The sequence below is a fragment of the Lissotriton helveticus genome, chromosome 6 (assembly GCF_964261635.1).
Source record: "Lissotriton helveticus chromosome 6, aLisHel1.1, whole genome shotgun sequence".
NCBI lineage: Eukaryota > Metazoa > Chordata > Amphibia > Caudata > Salamandridae > Lissotriton > Lissotriton helveticus.
This window is the reverse complement of record NC_136067.1, coordinates 1,928,343,188-1,928,368,862: the sequence shown is the minus strand read 5'-3', so window position 1 is coordinate 1,928,368,862 and position 25,675 is coordinate 1,928,343,188. Positions and strand designations below refer to the sequence as shown.

The window sequence follows — 25,675 nt, the reverse complement described above, 5'->3', positions numbered from 1 at the left end:
TTCGATTTCTTTAATGGCGGCTCCGTCGAAGTGTCCGTAGCCGGGCCGGGAGGCGGGGCCGTGGATTTTGGTAGAAGGTCTTGGGTAAGGCAGATAGGCGATCCCTCGACCTGAGCCTTTGTAAGTGTTCGAACGGGACATAGCTCGTCCTCTGAGCTATCTTCCATGGCCACATAGGCCTCATCGTCGTCTCCTACCTCGTCGACGACTTCTTCTACGGGTAGGTCTTCGACATCCACTTGAGGGTCGTATTCGACTTCTTCCGCTGGAGGCGAAATCTGCAGGTGAACGTCATGTTCGTCTGCTTCATCGCTGTCGAAGATGTCCACCGGTGCCGGGACCGACTGCCGGGCCTCCATGCGCGCCACGCGCCAAAGCCGAATCGTTTTCTTCGAACGAAACCTGGAACAAGCCATACAGTTGGCTTCATCGTGGTCCGGCGACAGGCACTTGTTGCACACCGGGTGGACGTCGATGTGTGTGTACTTCGATCCGCACACGGGACACTTCTTGAACGGGCTCCGTTCCATGTCGCGTCGTCGAGGGTCTTGCTGCGTCGACTGGGCCTCGAGCTCCAAAGAGTTACCCGACTCCTTGGATGTTGAACTCGGAAGCGAGTCCGAACAGAACCGGGCACCAAACGCAAACAATACCGACGATAAAGAGAGAAAAAGGCCTTTTGGCCTCGAGAATTATGTCGATTCCGAACTGAGAGAACGAAAGTACATCCGAACCCAATGGCGGAAAAAAACAATCTAGGGATGGAGTCGATGCCCATGCGCACTGTAGTCCAGGGGAGGAGCCACCTATCTCGTGATACTTCGAAGACTCTTCCAGGACAACAATGTGCAATCATCCGGACCCAACACTAGGCGGCGATCTATGCTATAGATATGAATTCAGCAGCCCACATGCCTCGAACACACTGCATATCTTCCAAATTTGCTGCACTCTGGTTTAGCCGTTTTTTACAACAATTTTTGTGGTAAAGTTCTCAATGGAGGCTTCCACAGGGAACTGTGCCTTTAAATGGCCTAACCCAAACATATCAGCCTCCCCACCTTCGACCATTTTGTTCCAAATTTGGGAAAATCTCAAACTAGATTTTTGTTTTTGGAAAATTTGGTGCAAATTGGTTATAAGTTCTAAAGTTATAAGCGGAGTAAAATTGACTTTTCCTCTGTGGCTAATATCTCGACCATAAGTATCAAGGCACATTCGAAATGTAGCACTCTCCAAGTGTATTTGAATGCCGTCACCGTGGAAAAAGGTCTCCAATCTTAAGAATGGAAGTAAATTACAAAGCAGCTATGTGTAACATTGTATAACATTACCTGAAATTACTGCAATTTTCCATGACCCATGCTCTTCTCTGGCTATCCGTTCGGCCTCCTCCATCAACAGCATTCCAAAACCCTTTGAAAGATTGTAAGGGAAACAATTATATAGTCAGATTGCAAGAACGTTACTGGCATACATCCCACTGCATGGACACACCTGTTCAACAGTCTGACCGACTAAGCATGCACTATAACAGCAATATAAGGAGAGAAGTGCACCGCACATTTTGCCAATTACATTAACCTTTAGATTAGTAAGCCTTGAAACCCTTTCAAAATGGCAGCCACCTCTCAAAGCAAGACATTAATTTCTTTTTATTAGCATCTATGCCATTCAGAACTTGCTCTTTGTACCCCAAACTCAAACACATGGACTGTACGTATCAAGGTCCGCCACCTGCATCATCAGTATGACCCCTTAGTCACTTTTCCCGCCATCCAATATTTACTTCTCTTTCACATAATTAATTTATATCGTTCATATTTACAAAGTTTAATCAAATAATACAAACACCATTATCACGACAAAGTAAATACCATATCAACATTTTAGAAAGGGATGTGAAAACTAAACCATTACAACAACACACCGTATTTATGTGTTGTACAACAAAAGGGCTCTGCTTTGTATTACTCATAGAAAAATAGTCTCATATTCTTGCATAAGGTGCGTGTAAGTCCCTATCATAAAGGACAAGTTACTTACCTTTGGTAACGCTTTATCTGGTAGACACATGATCTAGCCGCAGATTCCTTACCTTTGAATTTCCCAGGCGTCAGACTGGATCTAGAACATTTTTCATTGAGCAATACCCCTGCGCGCCGGTAGGTGGTTTCGGTCGGCTCCGCGTGATATCGTTGACGTCGTTGTGACGTCCATGTCACCTATATATGCACCACCTCGGCGCGGTGACGTCAGTTACTTTCCACGGCTTTCCACGCAAGAAGCGTGGAGCTATGAAGTGCACAGACAGAGGTGTGTTTTGAACTACAAGTGCCCTGAAAGGAAACAGTCCTGACCCTAAAACCCTGTCAGTGGGCAGGGAGGATGGGTGGGTAGGTAAGGAATATGCAGCTAGATCATGTCTCTACTAGATAAGGCGTTACCTAAGATATGTAACTGGTCCATCTGATGGAGACATCTAGTCGCAGATTCCTTACCTTTGAATCGATACCCAAGCAATACCATCCCCGGCGGAAGGACTGCGTCAAGTTTAGACCAGGAAGTCTTGCAGGACAGAACGGCCAAAAAGGCCAACCCGTGGACTTTACTGTCCAGGCAGTAATGTTTGGTAAACGTGTGCAGGGATGCTCATGTTGCTGCCTGACAAAGGTCAAGGACTGGAACTTCACGCTGCCACTAAAAGGCTGTTTATATATTAAGCGTCAAAGGGGGAAATTGTGCAGAGGTTCAAATGGAGGGTGAGAACCGATTTAAGGTCCCACTGAAGCATAATGAAAGGAAAAGGGGGGAACATATGTACATGTCCTATGAGGAATCTATTTACAATGGGAGATTTGAATAATCAGGGTTGGTCTGGCAGCCTCAGGAAGGCAGACATGGGCCGAAAGGTACCCTTTGAGAGTGCCCAGTACAGAGCCCTGCTGGGCAAGGGTCAAATGAAAAGCAAAACATAAGAAACAAACCAGAAAGAGGATCAATAGACCTTTCTTTACAATATTTTACAAATTTGTGCCACCAACAGGTGTACACGGTCTTGGTAGTGGGGTGCCTGGCTACCAAAATAACATTAAAGACTTCGGCAGGAAGTTCAAATGCTATCAACTGCCGCCTCTAAATCTCCATGCAAGAAGTATTAGAGTGACAGGTTCGGGTAGAAGACCCTCCCTTACTGGTGGGACAGAAGATCTTACCGATGGGGCAGACTGATCGGAGGATTGATACTCAGTGTGAGAAGCTCAGGATACCAGACTGCTTGTGCCCAGTCTGGAGCCACAAGAAAGACTTGGGCCTGGTCGCTTCTGATCCTCTTGAGCACTCTGGACAGGAGTGGTATTGGCGGAAAAGCATATAGGAGACCTGAGATCCATTCGAGATGAAAAGCACTTCAGAACGAGAGCTACCTTGGAAACTCCAGCGTGAAAAACTGAAGACATTGCGTGTTCTCCCCAGAGGCGAACAGATCTAATCAAGGCTTCCCACACTGTTGAAAGAGAAGCCATTCTTGATCTGCTAGGCATCGAAGGCTGAGTTTGCCCACCCTGGTGCTCAGAGAACCTGCCAGGTGCTAAACCACTAGGGATATGCCCTGCTGTTCCAGCCACGGCCAGAGACGCAGGGCCTCTTGGCAAAAGGTCCACATCCCCAACCGGCCCGGTTTGTTGCAGTATCACATGGCAGTGGTGTTGCTTGTGAACACGTGAACCAACTTTCCCTTGATGGAAAGGAGGAAGGCTTTCAATGCCAAGCGAATCGCTTGGAGCTCCAGCAAGTTATTGTGCAGTCCGGATTCCGCCAGAGACCAGAGTCCTCTGAACTCCATCTCTCCCAGAAGGCAACTCAATCCCAGAAGTGACGTATCTGTCACTGCTGTGTGGCCTGGTTGGGGAAAGGAGAGGGGTCTACCTTTGAACCGATCACAGTTGGTTAGCCACCACTGCAGATCCTGTGCAGTTCTCTTTGAGATCTGCACCATGTCAGAGAGATTTCCCTGATGCTGCACCCACTGGAACTTCCCACTGGAGAGACCGCATATGCCATCTGGCATGTGTCACTAGCAGGATACAGTAGGCCATGAGGCCCCGCAGCCTAATAATCATTCTCATCAAAATCAAGGATACAGTTTGAAACATCAGTATCATAGCCTGAATTCCTGGACTCGCCGCTCGGGAGGATAGGCCTGAAACTGTACTGTGTCGTTGTTAGAAGGTGGTTCTGACACTAGGGGCAGCCCGGATTTTTCACTTTTTGAGCACCTTATTGTTGAGCTTTTACTGTGGGGGAGCCTCATAATCTGGGACTCACCCACAGTGAACTACTCATAAGGAAGGAGACTGCATGGAGATTTTACTGGTGTCCCTCTGGCTTGACTAGGCCGCTGCGCAGCAGCTGGAGTATGGGGCACCGTGCTGGTTACATGCAGATACAGGTGTACATGCATGTGCTCACGTGTAAGGGCTGCGCAGGGGAGATTCCTAGCAGGCGCAGTCCAGGAGCAGCTACAGAGTGAATGGTGTAACAGGATTTAGGCAGAATTGGGTGGTGACATGGAATAGGCTTTATACCCAGGGAAGGAACATGCCAGGGAAAGTCAGTGTGTTTTACTGTGTTTTCACTTCATTATCCCCCTGTGGGGATGTGGGACCTATGGCTAAAATGCCTTCCACAAGGCCTATAGATTCCAGACACGCACTAAAGTCCAGTGTAGCGGATGTGAAAATGAGTATTCTGCAGAGTCCCAAGTCATATTTGTACTGCTTATGGGTCATCCAGAATTGTCATATTTCTCTGAGTCCCTGGCTGGGGTCTGGCCCTGGCAGGTTAGATTATTGACCTTTCTTTCCAGAGCGAATATCTTCCCTCCAAGGAGAAAAGATAGGTGGAGCTACAAGCCAATCCATCAACTGCTGTCGCTGGGTACCAGGTTGCACCAAGGAGGGAAGGCAGTGAGGGGGGAAAGAGTTTGGTTTCAGGTGCCATGTAGCCAGAGACACTGGGCGACGCCATGTTTGAACAACCCAGAGACTGGACAAGAAGGAGGGAGCAGGTGCAGGGAAGTGATGTGTCGCTGTTTGATAGGACACACAGAGACTTCCTGCCAGCCCCCTACTCAACTTTTAAAAAGTACTTGCACAGGAAGAGAAGCTCTCTCTGGGGTGTGGTCTGCTGAGCCGAAAGGTGCTGGAGCCTGGTGCAATGGGCACTTGGAAGGAGGACACCCCTGACTGCCCCCTAGGCCCCTAACAGCACCAGAAAGAGAGCCCAGGACCGGTGCGCAGAAGGAGAGGCCTCTGCACAGGGAGAAGAGAAGCGCAGGGAGCCAGTGAAGACCGCTCCCTGCAGAATGCACCCTCTTGGAGACCCGGAGGACAAAGGAGAGTGCTCCCAGTGGCTGGGGGACGCCACCAGGAGCAAGAAGATGCGAAAATGGGGCAGATCGGACCCCCAGGGGCTGAGATATGGCCACCGGGAGGTAGGCGACCTTTGACAACTAAGAAGACCGACGACGAAGCGTGTGGGGCTCTGTCGCCGGTCTCAGAGATGCCCCCAGGGTGGGTCAGGTCCCAGGGCTGCTCCAGGAGGAAGTAAAGCCGGGGGCACCGTCGCGAACCCCGTGAAGATGTGAAGGAGGGGGGCGGGGGAGCGCCGTCACGCTGCCACCGTGAAAATTGCCCACAGGGGGCGCCTGGAGCCCACCCTGGCCCCCCGCTGATGCGGGAGAGCGCCGTCGCCCCCACCGCCCCCCCCCACAAATATGTCCAGGGGCACGGGACCCCATCCCCGGGCCCGAAGTCATGGAGGGAGCCCGGGACCCCGGGCCCCCGAAGTGAGGTGGAGGTGGGGGAGTAACGCCGCACTACCCCAAAGATGTCCGGGGGCCCGGGACCCCATCCCCGGAGGAAAATGCCGGGAGAGTGCAGCCTCACTCCCCCCGAGGGCCGGAGAAGCCTCACACGTCTGCCCTCCAATGATTGGGCATGCGGGGTCCCGGAGGGGACCGGGCCCCCCCCAAGAGGAGGGAGAGAGGTGCCAGGGGTCCGGGCAGGACCGGGCCCCAGAAAATTGGTGGAACGGCCTGGGGTGAGTTCCCCGAGCCGAATGACTCACCTGAGGGTCCGGGTGGGGCCAGACCCTCCCACCAACGTCCGCAGCAGCGTGGCGCACACACAGCGGCTCTCCCCGGCACAGCGGGAGAGCCGCTCATTTAATATGCGGGGAAATCGGCATGGAGCGCCCCAGAATGCCTTGCAAGGCATTAGGAACTCTACTGTCTTGGATACTGGTGTCCCCAGAGGAGGGGGGTCACCCTCATTTGTTGAAGGAGGGGCAGGGGGGCTGCAGGAGCACCGCAGCCTCCCCCAGCCCACAGAAGAAAAGTCCACCCCTAAGTGTCATGGGGACTTAAAAAGGATAACCCCTCAAGGGCTCAGTCTCCAGTTCATCTCCTCTTTGGCTGGAACTTCTGTTCTACAGATGGAGGAGGATTGAATAGTGCATCAAGGGGTGGACGGCTGAGTTAGGGATGTCTGGAGAAGGGTATCCCCTGGAGGTGAAGAGTGTAATTGCACTGTGTTAGACCTGGGATCTCCAGATCACATAGGGTAGCCTGGCGCAGGATAGGAAGGTCAAACCAGAAGGCAAAAGTGTAAAGCTTGCATCACACACTGTAGTAACTCAGCGTTCATCCATTCAAAAACAACACTACACCAGTTTTAGGAAAATACGGTTCACTTTTATAAAAGAATTCTGTATACTCTCACTTATTCCATCTGTCAGTTTTATCACTATTCACATCAAATATTCCACCATCAGTCTCTTTGCATCAGTAAAAAGAAAAACTTAACATTACTTTGCATTTGAGGTTACAAGATCCCCTTCTCTCATCTTTAAATGAAAGGAAACTGGATGACATATTCCGCAGATTAAGGAAACATTACATAAATGTTACATTCCCAGAAAAGGTCTCAGATCGTGTTAAATCTCTCTACAGGTGGGCAAGTTGTACATTACCCCTTAAGGTCTCAAGAACATTATAATCAAGTTGATTCAGGTTCTCAGCTCAGTTCCAGTAACAGCACTCTTGTTTCACAGCGCAAGCAGCTAGGGATCTGAATGGAGACAGACAAGTTTTTATTCACTGAATCAAATTACCCAACTTGCTCTGGTCTCTCAATAGACACGTGGGATCTCTCACTCTCTCATCATGGACCCACAGTATTCTGTTTCAAGTCAGTTACAGCCCCACTCTTTATTAAACAGCCTTGACTTCGGGGTTCTGCTTCTGGCAATTTAACACCACCCAATTAAGGAAACACTGCACCGAAGGTTGTGGTCCTATGGGGTCCTAGAAGTGTCTCAGTACATCCCTTGGGGTGGTATCCTGTAGTCTAATTTTAGATTGGCAGTCAGGACTGGTGTCCCGATGTAGTCCCAGTTTCACTTTCCTCCTCCCTCCAGCCAAGAGCCCCTCCCCGCTTACTTAATTTCCTGAAGCTGACAGGGCTTTGGATCGCTCCGGCCACTCTACCGGGCTCTCTCCACCAAGTGGCGCCTCCCTCGTAAGCCAGGCCGTAGCAATCAAGCCGGTCTTGAAGGGAGGACGCGCTGGGTTTAGGGCTCCGATGCTCTCTCTCTTCCGCCGATCTCTCTGACGAGCCAACTCCGTCGACTCGCTGGTATACGGCGTCTCTGAGCAGGCGCAGGGGAGTAGCGTCGTTAGGCGGAGACCTCCTCCTTCTCCGCTAGTGCTCAGTGGCCCTTCTCTGAACCTGCGCGATCGCAGGTTCCTCCTGGCAGAATCTCCGCCCCCTCTTTGAGTCAGTGATCACTTCACCGGACCAGCGCAGTGCCGCGCCACCTCAGCCGGTCACCCGTTCCGCCACGCCACAACAGCAGCCCTCAGCCGCCCTCAATCTCCCAGACAGAACGGGCTGACTGTCGAGCGGAACACACCTCAGGAGCTCTCAGCTCTCCCCGCCAAGGCCACCGACAGCGGAGAAAGAATATTCCAACTGTGCCACTGAAGGAAGGTAGGGAGAGACTTGGGGGGCCAAGCGCAGGCGGCAGGTGGGCACGAAGCACAAGGGGAGGAAGGAAATAATTAATTCCCTCTATCCTAACACCAGCCTTTCAGTGTTTCTCAAAGTTCAATTTAATCTTCAGTACTGGACAGGGGGGGGTCGACTTCCACACCCCTTCACTCCTTGATAAGTCTCTCAAACTCACCCCAGGTTAGGGATTAACCCTTTTTAACCTGAGTAGACTTCCTGCCCAGGATCAACAGGCACGCAGTCTAACTGGGTCAGGTCTGCAGGAAAAGGAGGCGGTGATACAGTAAGGAGGCAACCCTTAAAAAGCAGTCCACCCTCTAAATGTCCTAACCAAAATAGCGCCACAGCCTGTACTCCAGCTGACCCTCTCTGAGTGACAAAATGGCCGCCCTACAGTTGGCCTTTTATACCCCTAGCCTCAAGTGTCCGGAACAGGCCAGAAGGTTCTAGATTCCCTATGTTAACCTATGGATCCCTTTCCTGAAGTAACCGTTATGGCAGTTACTGGCAACCATTTTGGGTAACTAAGCTTGCCCTCAGAAAAGGAGGGATTTCTAGGCCTATGGCGAACCATGGGGTCAAGGAGTACCTAACCCCCAGGTCAACACCTAAAAATTCCAGTGGATATCAAAAATGAAAGGATTGAGGGGCAGAAAGGGGACAAAAATAAATAAATAAAGGAAGGACCACCCAAAGGGCTGTCCGGTCTAACACACTGAAATGCATTTATTAAGGGTTATTTCTTTTAGAGGGACTGATGTTCAATGTGAAGTATTGGTGTAAGGTGATGTCATAAGCAAAGTGGATTTAAGTGGCTTGACACTCTTGCTAGGGTGTTTGACGGTATTTACAACTTACTCCTGTGATCATCTGTGATGCCTTTAGGGGCTGTAATTGCAATGCATTTTTAATAATATCCAAATGTGCTCAGTACTGTCATTCTAAAGTGTGCGTAAACATGTAGTCTTGCTGCTGCACTTAGGTGAAGACCCCAGACTGTTAGGCCTTAAGATGTAGAGGTGCATACTGTATGGTCAGTAGGAGATGCTCAGTCAGGGTCATGTGTCACCAAGGCAGGTGTACCCCTGTTTAATGCTTGTTCAGGTAATGGGGGGGCGCCACTGGGATGGTGCCAGTGTGCAGGGCCCTCGCTCCCGGTTATCTCCAACTAATTGCATTGGGGGCAAGATGATACGCATACATGGGACTGGTGGTACTAGACCCCACCCCCCTTGTGGGATGGGTGGAGATGTTATGCAATGTCACAAAGTAATTCCAACAGCTTGTGTATATTTGTAAATTGGTGCATAGTATTGAGTAGGGTGTGTGTTTAATAAATGTACTCTTACTTTTATAAAGCAAAGTACAGACTGGACAATCACTTATTGAATGTTATTTTTGGGCACCTGCATATGGCGATTACTAGCCCACACCACCTCCCTTAGGTAAGCCTCAGACTGCTCTGCAACGCTACCCTCTGAGAGTCAGGCGCTACAACTGGGTGTTTGGTTCCCAGTGAATGACAAATGTAGTCATGTTATTTGTGCAGGCCTCACAGATGCAGCCTCGTTTTCCAACAGTTGGTCACAGCTCCAATGAAAGGGAGCATCTGAGAGGGAGTCAGGTGTGACTTTGGCACAATGACAGTGAACCCCAGCGAACGCAGGAGGTTTGCCATAGTCTGGAGGTGGGAAATGACAGCCTGAGGTAAGCTTACCTTCAACAGCTAGTTGTCGAGATAGGGGGAAGACTAGCACCCCTGATCTGCGCAGATGAGCTACAGTCACCACCTTCATCTTGGTGAACACCCAAGGGCGCTAATAAGGCCAAAGTGGAGCACGGGGAATTGAAAGTGCTCATGGCCTACCGTAAACCGCAGGTAGAGCTGATGTACAAACAGGATGTGAATATAAAAATAGGCGACCTGCAAGTCCAACGCTACCATCCAGTCTCCTGGGTCCAGGGAAGACAAGACCTGAGCTAGAGTGAGCATCCTGAACTTTTAGATTTTGAGGATGTAGTTGAGATCTAGGATAGGGTGCGTGCCCTCTTCCTTTTTCATGACCAGAAAGTAGCAGGTATAACAACCACCGCCTGCATCTGGAGCAGGAACCCTTTCTATGGCTCCCTTGGCTTAGAGAGACATGACTTCCTCCTGAAGCAAAGTCAGGTCTGAATCAGGTTATAATAAAACACAATTCATATCATCATAATGTGCGGTAGAAGAATTTTAATGAGTGCATCTGCATCTGCTCAGTCCTCTGGGTGAGGACTCGATGATGGACCAATAGTGGGTAAGAATCCTTTAAAAAAACTAAACGTTTCCCTGGGGTGGACGCAAACGAGTAGGTACAGTTCAACATGGCGCATCTTCTCCCTACTGATTTCTTTAATATAAAAGAACACGGACTGTTAAAATACGGACAAAATATTGACCATACATAATTATCTCTTTCCATAAATATCGGCCTATATTAAATTCGTAATTTCCAGCCAGTCTCATTTACTATGTGTCATATGACTGGGTTGATATACTATTGCAATCCTAGTTCTAGCATATTTAGGGAGCAATTTATGTCGGGCAGCTATTCTAGCAGGCAATGTTTTTTCATCTATTTTTTTCAATCTATTTTCATGAGCAGCTCACTAAGACAAACGTGGATGATTGGAAACGACATGCTCAATACCAAGAAAGCCCATTTCCATTCTCCAAGTGATCATAGGTGTATATACATAATAGGAGAAAAGGATTGAAGACCACATTGATTTATTTTCATAAACGTTCTACAACACTGGAATATCCACAACATTCTGCACCATTATTGGCTTACTGACATTACCAACACTGACATCTGCTCAAAATGGACAACCTTCAGAGGCCATCAAAATTCTAAAAACCGAGGAAATAAATTGAGCTGTGATTTTTTTACTTTGTCAGTTTGTGGAATGGAGATATGTAGTCTGCCATCTTGGAATGTTAAAGGCTTTGCACAAACTTAGATTCGGGGAATACTGCCCAAAGCACCAAAAAGGATGTCCAGGATGCTGAATGGAAACACTTTCTGTAACTGGAAACCAAAATAGCAAAGCTTCATCCATAACACCATAGAGGATTGCTTATTGCCGAGATCTAACACCTGGGGAAATATGCATCTTGGACTGTTGAAGACTGTCTGAAGCTGCAAATCCCACGCTGAGGTAGCTCCACAGAACCTCTTGCTCTAACTGGACACTCACTGTTAAGCTTCATCCATAACATCAGATGTTTGCCTGCAGCTAAGATCTTATATTTGGGAAAATATGCAGTCTTGGATTGTTGAATACCGCCCCAGGCTACAAAGCGGATGACCACGTATTCAGGTTATAGGCATTGTTTGCTTGCAGACTGGCCCAGTCTAAGGCAGATGACATTCTATAGGTGACAGAGAATGAGTTGGGGTCAACCAGGGCCAGTAGTTTGTTTTGGAAGGTTGAGCATGATGCAACAGAGGGTAGATTTACAACCACCCTGCATAACACTGGTACCGGCATCATGCCTCACTACTCTTCTATGGAATCTATGACCTGACGACACATTTTGTAACTGATGTCTCTCTGTCTTTTATCAACTCCACCTCTTGGTGCCATTTCAGAACATGCATGAGTAGCCCAGCCCTATGGTGTCGGGTAACTCAACATACATAACATTTCTTCGACAACCCATGGCTCCGCATAACTAGAAACAACTTGAGTCATTATGTGTGCATTATAAAGGATCAATTCAATTTTCCATTTTTTGAAAATGTCCATTCAGAGAAAAAAAAAATCAACCATTTTTATCGGTAGCAATTTGAAATGTAGGGCTTTGCAATTATTTCCTTTTATTTCACTTTGTAACATCACTCAAGACCTAGAGAACTGTGTGGTGCATATAGCTGAGATACTGGTAAACATAATTTGTTTTTCTACAAATCAACCTGAGTAATCTCTCCCCAAACTGTTCGAGCAACTGGTTGTACCAGCAACTGAGATGGTAGAATCCTCCAACTCTTGGAATGTGGTTTGAGTGAGGTCACTGCTGTGCTCGTCTGTGGAGCCTTCCACCGGAGCGCAGTTGAAGCGCAGTCAGACGAGAGTACGGTGGTGGCTCTGTTACGCCTACAACTTGATGATGATAATAATATAATGATTTATCCTGAAACACAACTCACCTGATCTGTGCTCTTTTCCCAATACCACCAAGGCACTCCTTGCGTAAAAAAAAGGATATCTTTTTCTTTAAACTAAGTCCTGCCCTGCAGTCCATTGCTTAGAAAACCATTCCAATTCTGGTGCTAAAGCACCGCTTCTCCAAAACGTAATCACAGATATTACAGGCATAAAAAGGTCGGGTAGGCCACAGGAGCTTAACACCACGCCATGCATGAGATTAATTCTTTAAAACCAGTCTTGTTGTTCATACAGGATTCCTCAGAAGTGTCGGTAAGGAAACTGCACATAGGAGGTAAGACTCTTACTAGAAAGTAACATGAAAAAAATGACACCACATGCACCAGTAGCTGTGTGAAGAGCTGCTTTTGGGGGGAGGGTCAGCAAATGGATGTGATGGGGTTACACATACAATGGTACTTAATGGTAGTTCTGAAGACAGAAGAACTGTGGTGATGGCACCATTAAAGTTAAGTCATTAAAGGAAAACTGGTTCACATTATTAAAAAAATTAGAGCCACCATGATCTAGATAGACGGAGACAATCTCAGAATCAGCAGAGAGTACTTTTTAGGTTGAGAATTCGAGACCTCTTGTATATACTTTAGTATATACTTACAAATTAGTGTATACTTATATGTGTATGTACTTTGTGGGCTCTAGAGATCAGCCCTAGGACTTGTCTGCTTTCGCCTAGGGACTTTTCTCTGTTCAACTACCTCTATTCAACTGTCTTCATAGAAAGGGACCAGTTGAGGTCAGTAAAACACCAGGACTGCTTTCTGCTGAGGGACTTTCTTTTTTTAATTTTTCTGCCAACTGCCTCTATTTAACTTTCTTGTTAGAAAACGACCAGCTGAGTTCAGTAAAATTTCAGAATCACTTTAGCATTCTCTAGATTCCAGTCCATAGAAATTGTCTTCCACGAGCACCCGTAGACAATAATATTTTTTTCAAATCTTGTATTTTCATTGATATGACCACCGAAGGCCTTAATTTTATATTAAAAATAGAGCTTTGGACGATACCATTTCCCGCTGAAAGGCAATATTTATCTCCAAGTGTTCCATACCTGGCGTGTCACGCAGTTTGGTGCTTACTTTCTCTTCATGTTAATGAACAGTAGATGTTTCAGCACCCAGGCTAATGTGCTGCACAGCTAAATATAACATATAAGGTACCAAAGGCGAGACCGATAGAATGCAAATGCTTGTTTTATCTGGTTGTGGGGTTTCAGAAGCTGCCTAGGCAGGGTGGATATGAGGGGAGAGGTGCAAAAAGCAACTTACAAAGTTCTGGGCTGGAGAGATAAGAATGTGTGGTGGAAAATGAAAGGAATCCAAATTGTGAACACAACAGAAGACCTCAGTGAAGCCATATGTGTAAGATAAACAGTGACCAAGCAACAAAAACCAAAAATTAGACTTTCACTTGGCAAAGTCCGTTTTGGACGTTGTTCTGAAATCTGCTCATCACTAAATGGACAGGTCTTACCCACACTACTCCCTCAGGCCGAGGCAAAACGCAGCACCCCCCGAAGGCGAGATAATAATACCAATCCAAACACATGGAATGTAACACATATGACTTTTTTTCATACACTACTTCAACAAGGGCAGGCCGAATGCATTAGTCATGGCAGACTCCCAAGTAACAATAGGATGCCAAAAATAAAGTGCAATGTTTACATCTAATAATGAATGAAAAGAATGAGAACTAATGGAAAGAAAGACAACAAGATATAGCAATAATAGAAAGAAAATAGTAAAGAGTGTGGTTAGAAACACCTCACTGACTGATGCTTCCAAGCCATCTCACGCCAACCAAGCTGAGGGGAGTCCGGTACTGCAGTCAGGCGAGAGTCCAGTCAGGACACAACGTTCCAACCAATTCCACAGCAATACGTCTATTCTGTGGCGAACTTCCGTCTAGCCCGTGGAGGCCCCCAGCTTTAATACTTTTCAATCATAAAACAAAGCTTCTAGAAAGCCTCGCCCCATTCTCATCGAGTTAACCGGGCTGGCACGTACCAGTTCGCGTCAAGGTCAAGACAGAAGCTGGCCAAGCCTCTGTATTTAGGCTTTGAGGTGGAGTTTTTACATTCCTTCGATAACATCCAGTTTGCTCTGGTCTGTGAGGTGCGAAATACCAGTGAAGAGCAAAACATGCCTTCCCCACTTTGTGAAGCTCAGAAAATGGTGACAGTCAAGAAAATGGAGTCAGTCCTGCAAGCGTTGTCATGCACGTAAAGAAGCTGAAGCAGAAAAAAATTAGAATGCAAGGTAACATGAGATCATGTCAAAGCCAACAGCAAGCACTGCCGTAAAGCAAGATAAAGTAAAGAACAAGATTGACAGAAGACTGTGTCAAAGTCGATAGTAAGGTCTTAAAAGAAAGAGAGACTGCCCTATTTCATAACTATTCTTACTAGGCAGGCATATACAATATCATTAAATGAAATACCACACTACAATCAATCAGAGATGGCGATAGTCGACGGTCATCATGGGGTACTCGACCACACGAGTGGCCCATTTAGTACAGATGTTTTGTTGAATAGTGTCTTCATGGACATGCATGGTCCGAGAAAGCCTGTGCAGCCTCATACTCTCTCGTTAGATTGGTCTACACTTGGGACCTTTGTTTGAATAATTCTTTAGATCTCATTATGCAGCACTTGAGGTACAGTTCCTAGATTGGTTAAGACACAATTCACGAAGAGAGTACCGCTGTCAGCCCTCCAAAAGACAAACGCTCATTAGTGTTCAGCAAACCTTGATAAAGGGCTTTAATGGGAGGATGATCTGTGCTCTGTAATCAATGTGGACAATGGAGCAAACCGAAGAACAAATTTGACAGTGTAGCAAAAAGGGAAGCGAATTTAAGCAAGTTGTTCATTTATCAGGATTAACTCTGCTCTTGGCCGAGCATTGTGTTGACATGGTAACTGTCAGATTCTCCAGGCATGCAGAAGAGAGGACTCAACTTCGTGGAGTGTGACAACCTCTGATGTCCAAGACACCATATTTACTGTGACAGAAAGCATGAAAAGAAAACATGCTTTGCTAAACACACAAATGTGCCAATGGCTATATTTACAGCACCAGACAAGTATCAATATATCATCTAAAGGTGGCGTTCCGAAGATGAGCCTGGGTTGACTGGATCCAATCCAGATTTCCATGACAACAAGTCTGTGTAAACAACCCACAAATAGATGAATTTCATGCAAGTTTTCAATTACATGGCTATAATGAAAATGTGACCTGTGTTTGGCTCTCCTGGACCTGTATTACGTACAGTCTCCAGGAAAGGCAGGGGCACAACATGTGTGTGCACCCGTTTTCTGTGCCCCGGGGTACTGTAGTATTACAGAAGTGCCACTGACGCTTGTGCAGCCCCTTCTGTGATATAGATAGCACTGGTACTATCTTAAGGAGGCAGAGATGCAAAGAGGCCATCAGGGGAAGCACAAGGAGGGGGCATACAGCCATTGCAGCATCCGAGGGCGGCCTCTGAAAGTGGGAATGAGGGGTCCCATACACCCCCCAGCCATTGCTCTGTAGGCAGGTGCAGTCACTCATTCAGATCTCCATCCTCATTCGATAAGAAGGCTGCAATATGCCTGTACCGTGAGTGACGTGAGCTGATTCGCCTTTCACTATTGCGCCAACTTCAAGGCAGCGCAGGCGTGTCTGCTCTGATGGTAGCACATTTGATGTAATATGGCGCACTGTCCCTTTTTGCGTCTAGCACACCTCGATAGAAATGTGTAGGTGCGCAAACAGTGTCAGTGGGCCCCACATGGAATATGGCCCTTTGAATTGGGAGTGGATTATAGAAACCAGGTTGAAGTGGTCATATGAGAGAAATGCACTGGGGCAACGCGGAACAGTGCACTGCACAGTTGCATTTTCCATAATAATACTACTGACATTTGCAGCAGAGGCACAGGGAGCGGGAGTGACTCAGCAATGGTATAATTTCAAATGAATATAGGACATTATCATACTATAAGAAAATACAAAAGTTTAATTAAAGTGACATTGGAAATAGTGAAAAATAGGGAAAAATGTAAACTTGTTTAAGATCTGGTTTTTAACTGGAAACAGGACAGTAAATGTCAAGCAATTAACTCATTTAATTGCCAATTGCAATGAAAACTGCAAACGACAAAAAAAGGTTTACAAATTGATTTCCAGAGTGCATCAGACCATTAGAGATGGATATCAGGGACTCCAAGGTTAATTATACTTCAGCAGCGACTTCATTTCCACTGCTGTGAAAGAAAAGAATGTTTGAGGAGGAGAGCTGGGTATGCTGCTGATTCGAGGTAGTTGACAAACCAGCAAATGTCTGAAGGCGGCGCTTACGAGTTGAAGAATGCAAAGCCAGACAGAATCAAGAGCACATTCAGAGAAACGTGACCAATATCAAGATAGTCCCAGCTACGGAAGGATTCCCACGTGCCTCTGTTCCCGCGGCTGGATCCGATCTCCAATAGGGGTGTTGCCCAGAGGAAGTAGGCAGAAAGGAAGATCCTTTAGAGATCTTTATGGAAGTAGAAGAAATCAAGCTAATATGTGGTTTAAGGCTGGAATATATATATAGGTTGTGTGAGCAAGGCAGGAAGTCCCGAAACGCGTTACTGCGTATACTTGAATAAACTAAGATCAAATCGTTGAACAGTCCACCATGTCGATGTCCGTCTCTTGATCAAGGGAATTGGAAGTGGAATATATATATATGCCCTCGCAATTTTCAACCTTTGCAATAAACATCTGTGAATCCTGACTGTGGTCCGTCTCCAACTTGCCTCGTGGGTTCTGAATCGTACTAGGACCTGCAGCGGCGTTTTTGGGAGTTTGCGCAGATATATATATATAAATATATATAATCGCACATTTTAGCCATAAAAGATGCATACAAACAAAAAGGAACACATATTACAATGGTGAAAAACAGATTAAATACAAGGTAACCAGTGGGGTTTGCAGGAGATACAATAAAATTCATAAGTTATTTAAAAAGGCACGTAAAGATATAATATAAAAGACTGTTGTATACTAATCCAGAAGATAATAATCTACTGAGGCAGTTTATCAATGTACAATCAACTCATCAATCTACAATCAATAGCGGTCAGAACAATCCTAGCAAATACATAATAGATACACAAGGCCAAGTTATTTATAAGTCCAGACCCAATCTCTTACGTGAAAAACTGACTGACAATAAGAACCTACTGGCACAGAACACTACAGGTTGTCTAGTATCTGTTTTAATAATCCTATGTGCATCAACATATGATCGTATACCCAAAGCATTCCACAGAGGCTGTATCCATCGTTTCCTTGCCAACTTATACGCAGTAAGAAAAAACAGGATGTGGTTGACATCCTCTGTAGAATTGGATTGGCAGCACACACATTTTGGGCTTTTCAGTGTCCCCGTTGACATTGACCATCTAGCTAGCAATACATTTGATTTAAGTATTCCATACCTGAATTTCAGGTATAGACTTTTTGCCAGCGGCGGTTGGACCTCGTCTAAAAAGTCTTCAAATTGTGGGCAGTCCTTAAATGCGAGAAAACTGCTTGTAATGGATCCACATGTCAGATCATTTGGGAAATTGCATGTTATATAAGCCCAAAATTTTACCTTTACATGTTGTTTACAGCTTTGTGTCAAGCGCGATGGGTCAACCCAAAAGTGAGACAACCCTATTCTGCACAGCCAGGTTTTGACATATTTTAACCAGGGATTGGAATTATAAGCGTCCAGGCTCTTCAGTTCTGAAAGACCATCTCTATAAACTGCAAGCTCAGGTGTACACCAGAGTCTCACCCAATAAGAAAGAGGGCGTAATATTGCGAGATGGTCAGTGCGTTTTATGCAAAGATATAAGGATAAGGGTAAAAGGGGTGTACGTTTGGGTAGTCTTAAAATACTTCTATAAAAATTGTTTTCATTTTTCATAAAAAGGTTCCCAGCATTCAGGCCCCAGATTTCTGCGCCATAAAGTGCTGCAGACTGGGCCTTAAATTTGAACACTTCAAGTGCTGGTGATATAGATTTACTAAGACTCGCCCCATGTCTCTTTAAAATAGGTAAGGTGTTCTGAGTAAGAATGGTTTTGCTTTTTTCTATTTGGGTTTTCCATGAGTTTTTGGAATCTAAGGAAACTCCCAAATAAGAAAAATCAGACACAAGTTCCAGTTTTTGGCTATTTAGGAAGCAATTACCCTTAAAGGATTTATGGGGATTAAGGGCCATACATTTTGCCTTCTTTGACTTTATTTCTAGACCTTTCTTATTGCAATAAAGTTGGAAAGAATTTAAAAGGGTTTGTAGACCAATGGGCGTTTGCGAAATCAGGATTGTATCATCCGCAAATAAGAGTGCGGGTACCCTCTCTCCATTCAGTTTAGGTGAATCGTTATTACACTCTTGTAGGTGAGCTGGGATGTCGTTAACAAATAAGGAGAAAAGCGTGGGAGCCAGCACACACCCTTGGCGGAATCCCCGCTTAATTGAAACTGGTTCAGTTAACTCCCCGTTTGGACTCCAACGCACTCTAGCATAGTTGTTATCATGCAGTCTTTTGATCTGTTGAAGTATACAAGTCGGTAACCCCAACATATGCAAACAATTCCATAAACGATCCCGTATAACTAAATCAAAAGCTGCCCTAAGGTCAACAAAAGCTACATAAATGTGACCCTTCCGTAAAAAAACATATTTCCAACAAAGACAACAAAATCTGAAAACTTGGTCAATTGTACTGATTTTGCTCCTAAAACCTGCCTGGAACTTTGTGAGAATAGCGTTCTCCTCTATCCAGGAATTTATACGTGATAAAAGGTGCCTAGAAAATATTTTTTGTAAAATGTCGATTAAACAGATAGGACGATAGTTAGACGGGTCATTTCTATCGCCCTTTTTGAAAATTAAAAAATCTCCACTCCCCTCCAGCTATCAGGTAAGTTTGCACCAGTAACTAAAATGTTAAAAAGCTGATTAACGTATGGAGCCCAGACTCTAGTCTCGTGTTTGTACAAGTCAACCGGGTATCTTATTGAGGCCTGGTGCTTTGCCATTTTTAACTGAGCTAATAGCAAGCTCAGTTTCTTCTAGGCTAAAGACTATGGTGTCAGTACAAGCTACAAGCCATGGGCAATCCTCTGTAGTTACCTCCAAGTTTTCTGGGGCATCGTATAAGTGGGTAAAGTGGTTAACCCATGTCTGTTCATCAATGAACACGTCATCAGGTGTTTTACTTACAAGTTTCCCATTTGCGACTAATTTCCAGAATCTCACATTATCCCTGCACTTAGCCGCCAATAGCATGTTCACCCAGCAGTCCTCATCCCAGCTTGTTCTAGCGATGTCCTGAACCCTCCTATATTCCTTCCTTGATGCCCTAATTGCATCTGGTGTCTTATTTTTAATTGCCTCTAGGAGTAGGGCCTTGCTCAAACGACACTCTTTGTTGTACCAGGGTTGAGCACCCACGGAGCTTATTTTTTTTGTCGCTTTTTTTTTGGCATTTTTGACACATAAAGATATGCTATTGACCTTTTATTCGAGGACTGCCATAGGATCCGCTTTCCTGCTGACAGTCATAATTACTTGACCAGACGCTTTTCGGGCACTCCACTGGCCTTGTTCACTGGCAACTTGCCCAAAAGGAAGCAGCAGCAACATTATGGAACCAATGCATGTATAGGTGGCAAAGTGCTCAAGTACTCTTGTGCTAACAGCACATCCATCTTTATTCCAAAACATCACTATAAGGAACTAACTAAACAAGCATTTACAATGCAACGGTCTCGCCTTTGCAAAAGTTAGCGCTTTTGGCATTGTAAATGACAAATGTTTTATTTATGTGTTGGTTTTGGAAACAGATAAATAAATGGCATTGTCATGAGCAGTAGAGAGTGAGTAGTAGAGAGTGAGTAGTAGAGAGAGTAGTAGAGTGAGTAGTAGTGAGTAGTAGAGAGTGAGTAGAGAGTAGTAAGTGAGTAGTAGAGTGTGTAGTAGAGAGTAGTGAGTGTGTAGTAGAGAGTGTGTAGTAGAGAGTAGTGAGTGTGTAGTAGAGTAGTGAGTGTGTAGTAGAGTGTGTAGTAGTGAGTGTAGTAGAGAGTAGTGACTGTAGTAGAGAGTGAGTAGTAGAGAGAGTAGTGAGTAGTAGAGTGTGTAGTAGAGTAGTGAGTGTGTACTAGAGTGTGTACTAGAGTGTGTAGTAGAGAGTGTGTAGTAGAGAGTGTGTAGTAGAGAGTGTGTAGTAGAGAGTGAGCAGTAGTGAGTGTGTAGTAGAGTGGTGAGTGTGTAGTAAAGTGTGTAGTAGAGTGTGTAGGAGAGTGTGTAGTAGGGAGTGTAGTAGAGTGTGTAGTAGAGAGTAGTGAGTGTGTAGTAGAGAGTGTGTAATACAGAATGTGAAGTAGAGAGATTGAAGTAGAGAGATTGAAGTAGAGAGATTGAGGTAGAGAGATTGAAGTAGAGAGATTGAAGTAGAGAGTGTGGAGTAGAGAGTGGAGAGTCTGTAGTAGAGTGTAGTAGAAAGTAGTGAGTGTGTAGTAGAGTAGTAGAGAATGTGTAGTAGAGTAGTAGAGAGTAGTAGAGGTGTGTAGTAGAGTGTGTAGTAGAGCGTGTGTGTAGCAGAGTGTGTAGTAGAGTGTAGTAGAGTGTGTAGTGTAGAGTGTGTAGTAGAGAGTGTGTAGTAGAGAGTGTGTAATGTAGAGTGTGTAATGTAGAGTGTGTAATGTAGAGTGTGTAGTAGAGAGTGTAGTAGAGAGTAGTGACTGTAGTAGATAGTGTGTAGTAGAGAGTGTGTAGTATAGAGTGTGTAGAAGAGAGTAGTGGCTGTAGTAGTGAGTGTGTAGAGAGTGTGTAGAGAGTGTGTAGTAGAGTGTGTAGTAGAGAGTAGTGACTGTAGTAGAGAGTGTGTAGTAGTGTGTAGTAGAGAGTAGTGACTGTAGTAGAGTGTGTAGTATAGAGTGTGTAGTACAGTGTGTAGTAGAGAGTAGTGACTGTAGTAGAGTGTGTAGTAGAGTGTGTAGTAGAGAGTGTATAGTAGAGTGTGTAGTAGAGTGTGTAGTAGAGAGTAGAGTGCGTAGCAGAGAGTAGTGACTGTAGTAGAGAGTGTGTAGCAGAATGTGTAGTAGAGAGTAGTGACTGTAGTAGGGAGTGTGTAGTAGAGAGTAGTGACTGTAGTAGAGAGTGTGTAGTAGAGAGTGTGCAGTGATTTGAGTTTTACATCAAATTAAAAACGGGAACGGAACAAACTCATCCTATACATTTTTGTGGTAGGTGCCCACGCATATAGGGTTAAATGATGCGTTAGATGCCACAGGTCCCACCAACACGCTTCCTTTATGATAGGAGAATGCCCAACATCACGGAGATTTGCTCTCTGCTCTTCCCGGATATTTGTATTTTCAAATATATAATGTTATCCTGCTAAACGAAGACGATGCTCAAACTATAAAAGAAGAGGGTTTCACAGATATGTTAGTCCTTCCGGGCAAACGAAATGACCGAAAGAAAGATCAAGTGACAGTTTAGAGCTCCAAGTGAGTCTTAATAAAATCAGTGTCTGGAACGCATAGCATCAAAGACGAGCGGGGCATCAAACTGCAGTGTCATTCAATCAAAGCTTCAAGGCTTCTGAGCGCTAGCCGAGAATAATTTTTTGTGAAGCACTAATCACTGTGGAAGGTGCCCCTGCTATCCCAGATGTGAGAAGTCAGTCTGATATAAAAATAAGCAGTATTTGGAATGAATGTATTTGGCAGGGGGAAGGTGGGGCGGCGCAAGACCGTACTGACGAGTGAACAGGAGCCATTTTGTACCGAGTGATTCTGCCTGTGTGCATGTAGACAAACCAGGCAGCAGCATGAGCATGTGATTCGGTAAATAACGAGAGTTCGTTAAAATATGACGGCCTCTTTAAAAAAGGTGTCGTTCTTTAAATTGTGAAGGCTTGGTGTTAATGCTGCACGTTATCGCTCTGCACTGAGAAGGTTTTCTACAACTGGTAGCGCACATATTTCAAAGTGTTTTCATACACAAAAAAGAAAAAAAAAACACTTTGCGTTGTTGTAGCTGCTGCTTGCTTACATGTTGGAATGTGTGTTCCAGCGGAGTTTCTTCAAGTTCCCGCTTCCCGCCGGGCCGCCGCGCTGCCTGCGACGACCCGGAAGCGGTTGGGCAGCCGGCCAATCGCAGCCCCGCCCCAACCGGAAGTCCCGCCCCCATCGCGGCGCGAGAGAGAAGCCACTGTCCGAGGAGCCCCGAGGGCTCCTGATCGAGTCCCGGTCCCGAGATGGGGGACCGGGTGAAGAGCGGCCGGGCGCATGAAGAAGGCGGGCCTCTCATGTGGTGAGAGTGCCCCGCAAAGCGCAACCGCCGCCCGAGAGGCACGCCGAGCACCGCCAGAACAGGTGAGTGTGTTGCGGAGGAGGAGGGGTGAGTGGGGGTGGGGTGTGCGCGTGTGTCTGTTGTAGTGTGTCTGTGCGTGCGTGTGTCTGTCTGCGCGTGTGTCTGTTAAAGGGGGGGTGCGTGTGTGTGTGTGTGTATGCAGTGTGTGTATGTGCGCATGCGTGCGGGAGCCTTTCTGTGCATGGGAATAGCAGGCACGGCGACGCGACGTGCGCGCTCACGAGCTACAATCTCCAGGAGGACAAGCTCGTCACAGTCTGCTATCTACATTCCCCGGAAAGTGGCGACATAAGTTGTCTCCCTAGACAGCAAAAGCTTCGCTTTTGCTTTCGTCTAGGTGAGACCTAAAAAGGTACTTTACATGGACTTGCTTGGAAGTCCCCTAGATATTATCCCTTATTGGTAGCCACCAGAAAGAACATTACTGAAGTTAACTTGTTCTTCTGATTGATATTTCTAACTGCAGGGTCCTCACCTTGTGAATAGATACCAAAGCAGTACCTCCTAAAGTGGCAAGTCTGTCAAATGGCTCACACCAGAAAGACCTGCAGGACTGAACATGCAATGTGCCACTCCCAGTGGAGTGAAAAATTCAGGCACTAGTGCTTTATGGAATTATGAATTGATCCCCATGTTGTGGCCTGCAGGGCTGAGCGGGCAATATGCCAGTCTCAACGGACCTGTTGAGGCAGTAGTGCTTTGTGAACCTGTGCGCTGATGCACACATAGCTGTCTTAAAAATATCAAAGACGGGCACTCCATGTGCCAATGCAGTGGTAAGAATTTTGGCTCTAGTGGAATGAGCCTGCAGGCCCACTGGAGGCTGCATCTTAGCTAGCCAACATGTTGCATATCTTAATGCAGAAGACAATCCATCCAGAGACGGTCTGTTTCACCGCCTTGCGCTTCTTTGCCCCAGAGAACCTCACAAAGAGATGATCATCAACCCAATGTTCCCTAGTAATGTAAAAGCTGAGCGCTTTCCTGGGATCCAGACAAGAGAGTATGTTGCTCCTCTTTTGAGGGATGAGGCGGAGCAAAGTGGGTCAGCAAAGTGATGGCTTGTTTGACTTTACACGGCATCACCATCTTCGGTACGAACGCAGCTCAAGCTCTTAGCACCAGTTTGTCAGGTAAAAAGGTAGAATAAGGAGGCTAGGTCAAAAGGGCCTGAACTTCACTTATTTGGCATGCAGATGTTATTGCGACCAGGTAAACCATTCTTAGGAGGAGCAGGCACAATTAACAACTGAGCATTGGTTCAAAAGAGGTACACATCAGAAAAATGAGGACTAAACTCAAGTCCCTTTGTGGAATTGCAAGGGTGGAAACATATGCTGCAAACCTCCTATAAAACACTTCACAACCAGTGATTTCAAGAAGGACAGCTGGTCCAGCAAACATAAACAGGCATTGTAAATACAAAAGGCCTAGCATTTATTTGAGTTTGAGCTATTGGCACTGTGAATGGCAATGTCTTTCACTTGCGTGTTATGATGTGTATGTATCTGGTGTGTAGTGGATCTATGTGGGTTGGATTGGACTAGTTGTGGAATTATGTGGCGTGGAGGGGATTTGTGTAGTAGAATTATGTGGCATGATGTGATGTGAATAGTAATTATGTGGTATTGAGTCTAGTGGAATTATATGGCGTGGCACTGTGTTATGGTGTGTAATTATGTGGAATGGTATTTTGTGTTGTGGAGTGGTATGTAGTGGAGTTTAATTATGTGGATGTTGAATTTTGTGGCATGATATGAAAGTGTGTGGTGTGGCATGGATGTATGTGAGTTGTTGTGTAATTATGTTGTTGAGTTGTATTATGTAGTTTGGTGTTGAATTATGTGGTGTGGATTGGAAATGTGTGGATTTGAATTGTGTGGCGTGGAACTGGTGGATAGCTTTACTTATTGTTGATGAAAAAATCAAATAGGTAGGAGCTAAGCTCCATATCTTTATGTTTGGCTGTTAAAAAAGAAAGAGTTAGAGCTACTGGCACTGTAAACGTAAATGTCTCATCTGTGTGTTATGGAGTGAAGTGGATGTATGTGATCTGTAATGGAATTATGTGGGCTGGATTTGAATTGTTAATTGTGGCATTGTGTGGCGTGTATTTGTGTGGTGTGGAGTGGATTTGTGTAGTGGAATTGTGTAGCATGGTGTGCAGTGGTATTATGTGGATAATAATTATGTGTTTGTGTGTATTGAATTATGTGGAGTGAGATTATGTGTCATGGAGTGTAATTATGTTGAATGGTATGTTGTATTGTGAAGTGTTATGTAGTTGAGTTTATTTATGTGGTGTGTTCAATTTTGTGGTATGATGTTGAATTATATGTTGTGGTTTGGATATATGTGGTACATAGTGGAATTGTGTAGTGGAATTATGTGATTTGGTGTGGAAGTATGTGGTGTGGAATGGATTCATATGGAATTGAATAGTGTGGAATGGAACAGTGTAGCACTGAGTGAAATTATGTGGAGTGGAATTAAGTGGCATGGTGTGGAGAGTATTTATGTGGATTGTTATGTGACATAGAGAGACATTTATTGGGTCTTGATGAAGAGGAACTATAAGTAGGAATAGGAAGCAGAAACAAGGAAACTGGCCCTGTCCTCATTTGTCCCTAATAAGCAACGAAGAGTCAGGTCAGCTGGGTAGCATATGAAATAAGGTGCAAGCGTAAGGGGAGCAGCAGATCCGCCCATCACCCCCTCACTTAAGCAAGCTCCTTACTTCATAATCCCTTGTTAGGAGACCCCTACTAGGTTGCTTGTAGAGGTGGTGGAAGGAATGTTCAGCATGCGATATAGGAACATGTGCTGAATCACGCTTCTTACAACTTACACATCCTGACTCATGGTGCCCTTGCAAAGAGAGCCTCTTCTTCTGCAGAGCAACAATTGAGAATGTAGGAAGAGGAAAGTCACACTATAAGCTGTTACCCTAAAGTTGCTTTTGTTAGACAATG

General features: G+C 45.6%; 1 protein-coding gene across 1 annotated transcript in view; it reads right to left on the bottom strand.

The window, feature by feature from the left end:
* The window catches only part of ELP3 (elongator acetyltransferase complex subunit 3), a 731,849-nt gene that overhangs the window by 122,509 nt on the left and 583,665 nt on the right, over positions 1-25,675 (bottom strand). Inside the window, exon 14 of the mRNA XM_078649905.1 lies at positions 1,335-1,416. Within this exon, the coding sequence (XP_078506031.1) occupies positions 1,335-1,416 (82 nt within the window). The remainder of the gene's footprint in view (positions 1-1,334; positions 1,417-25,675) is intronic.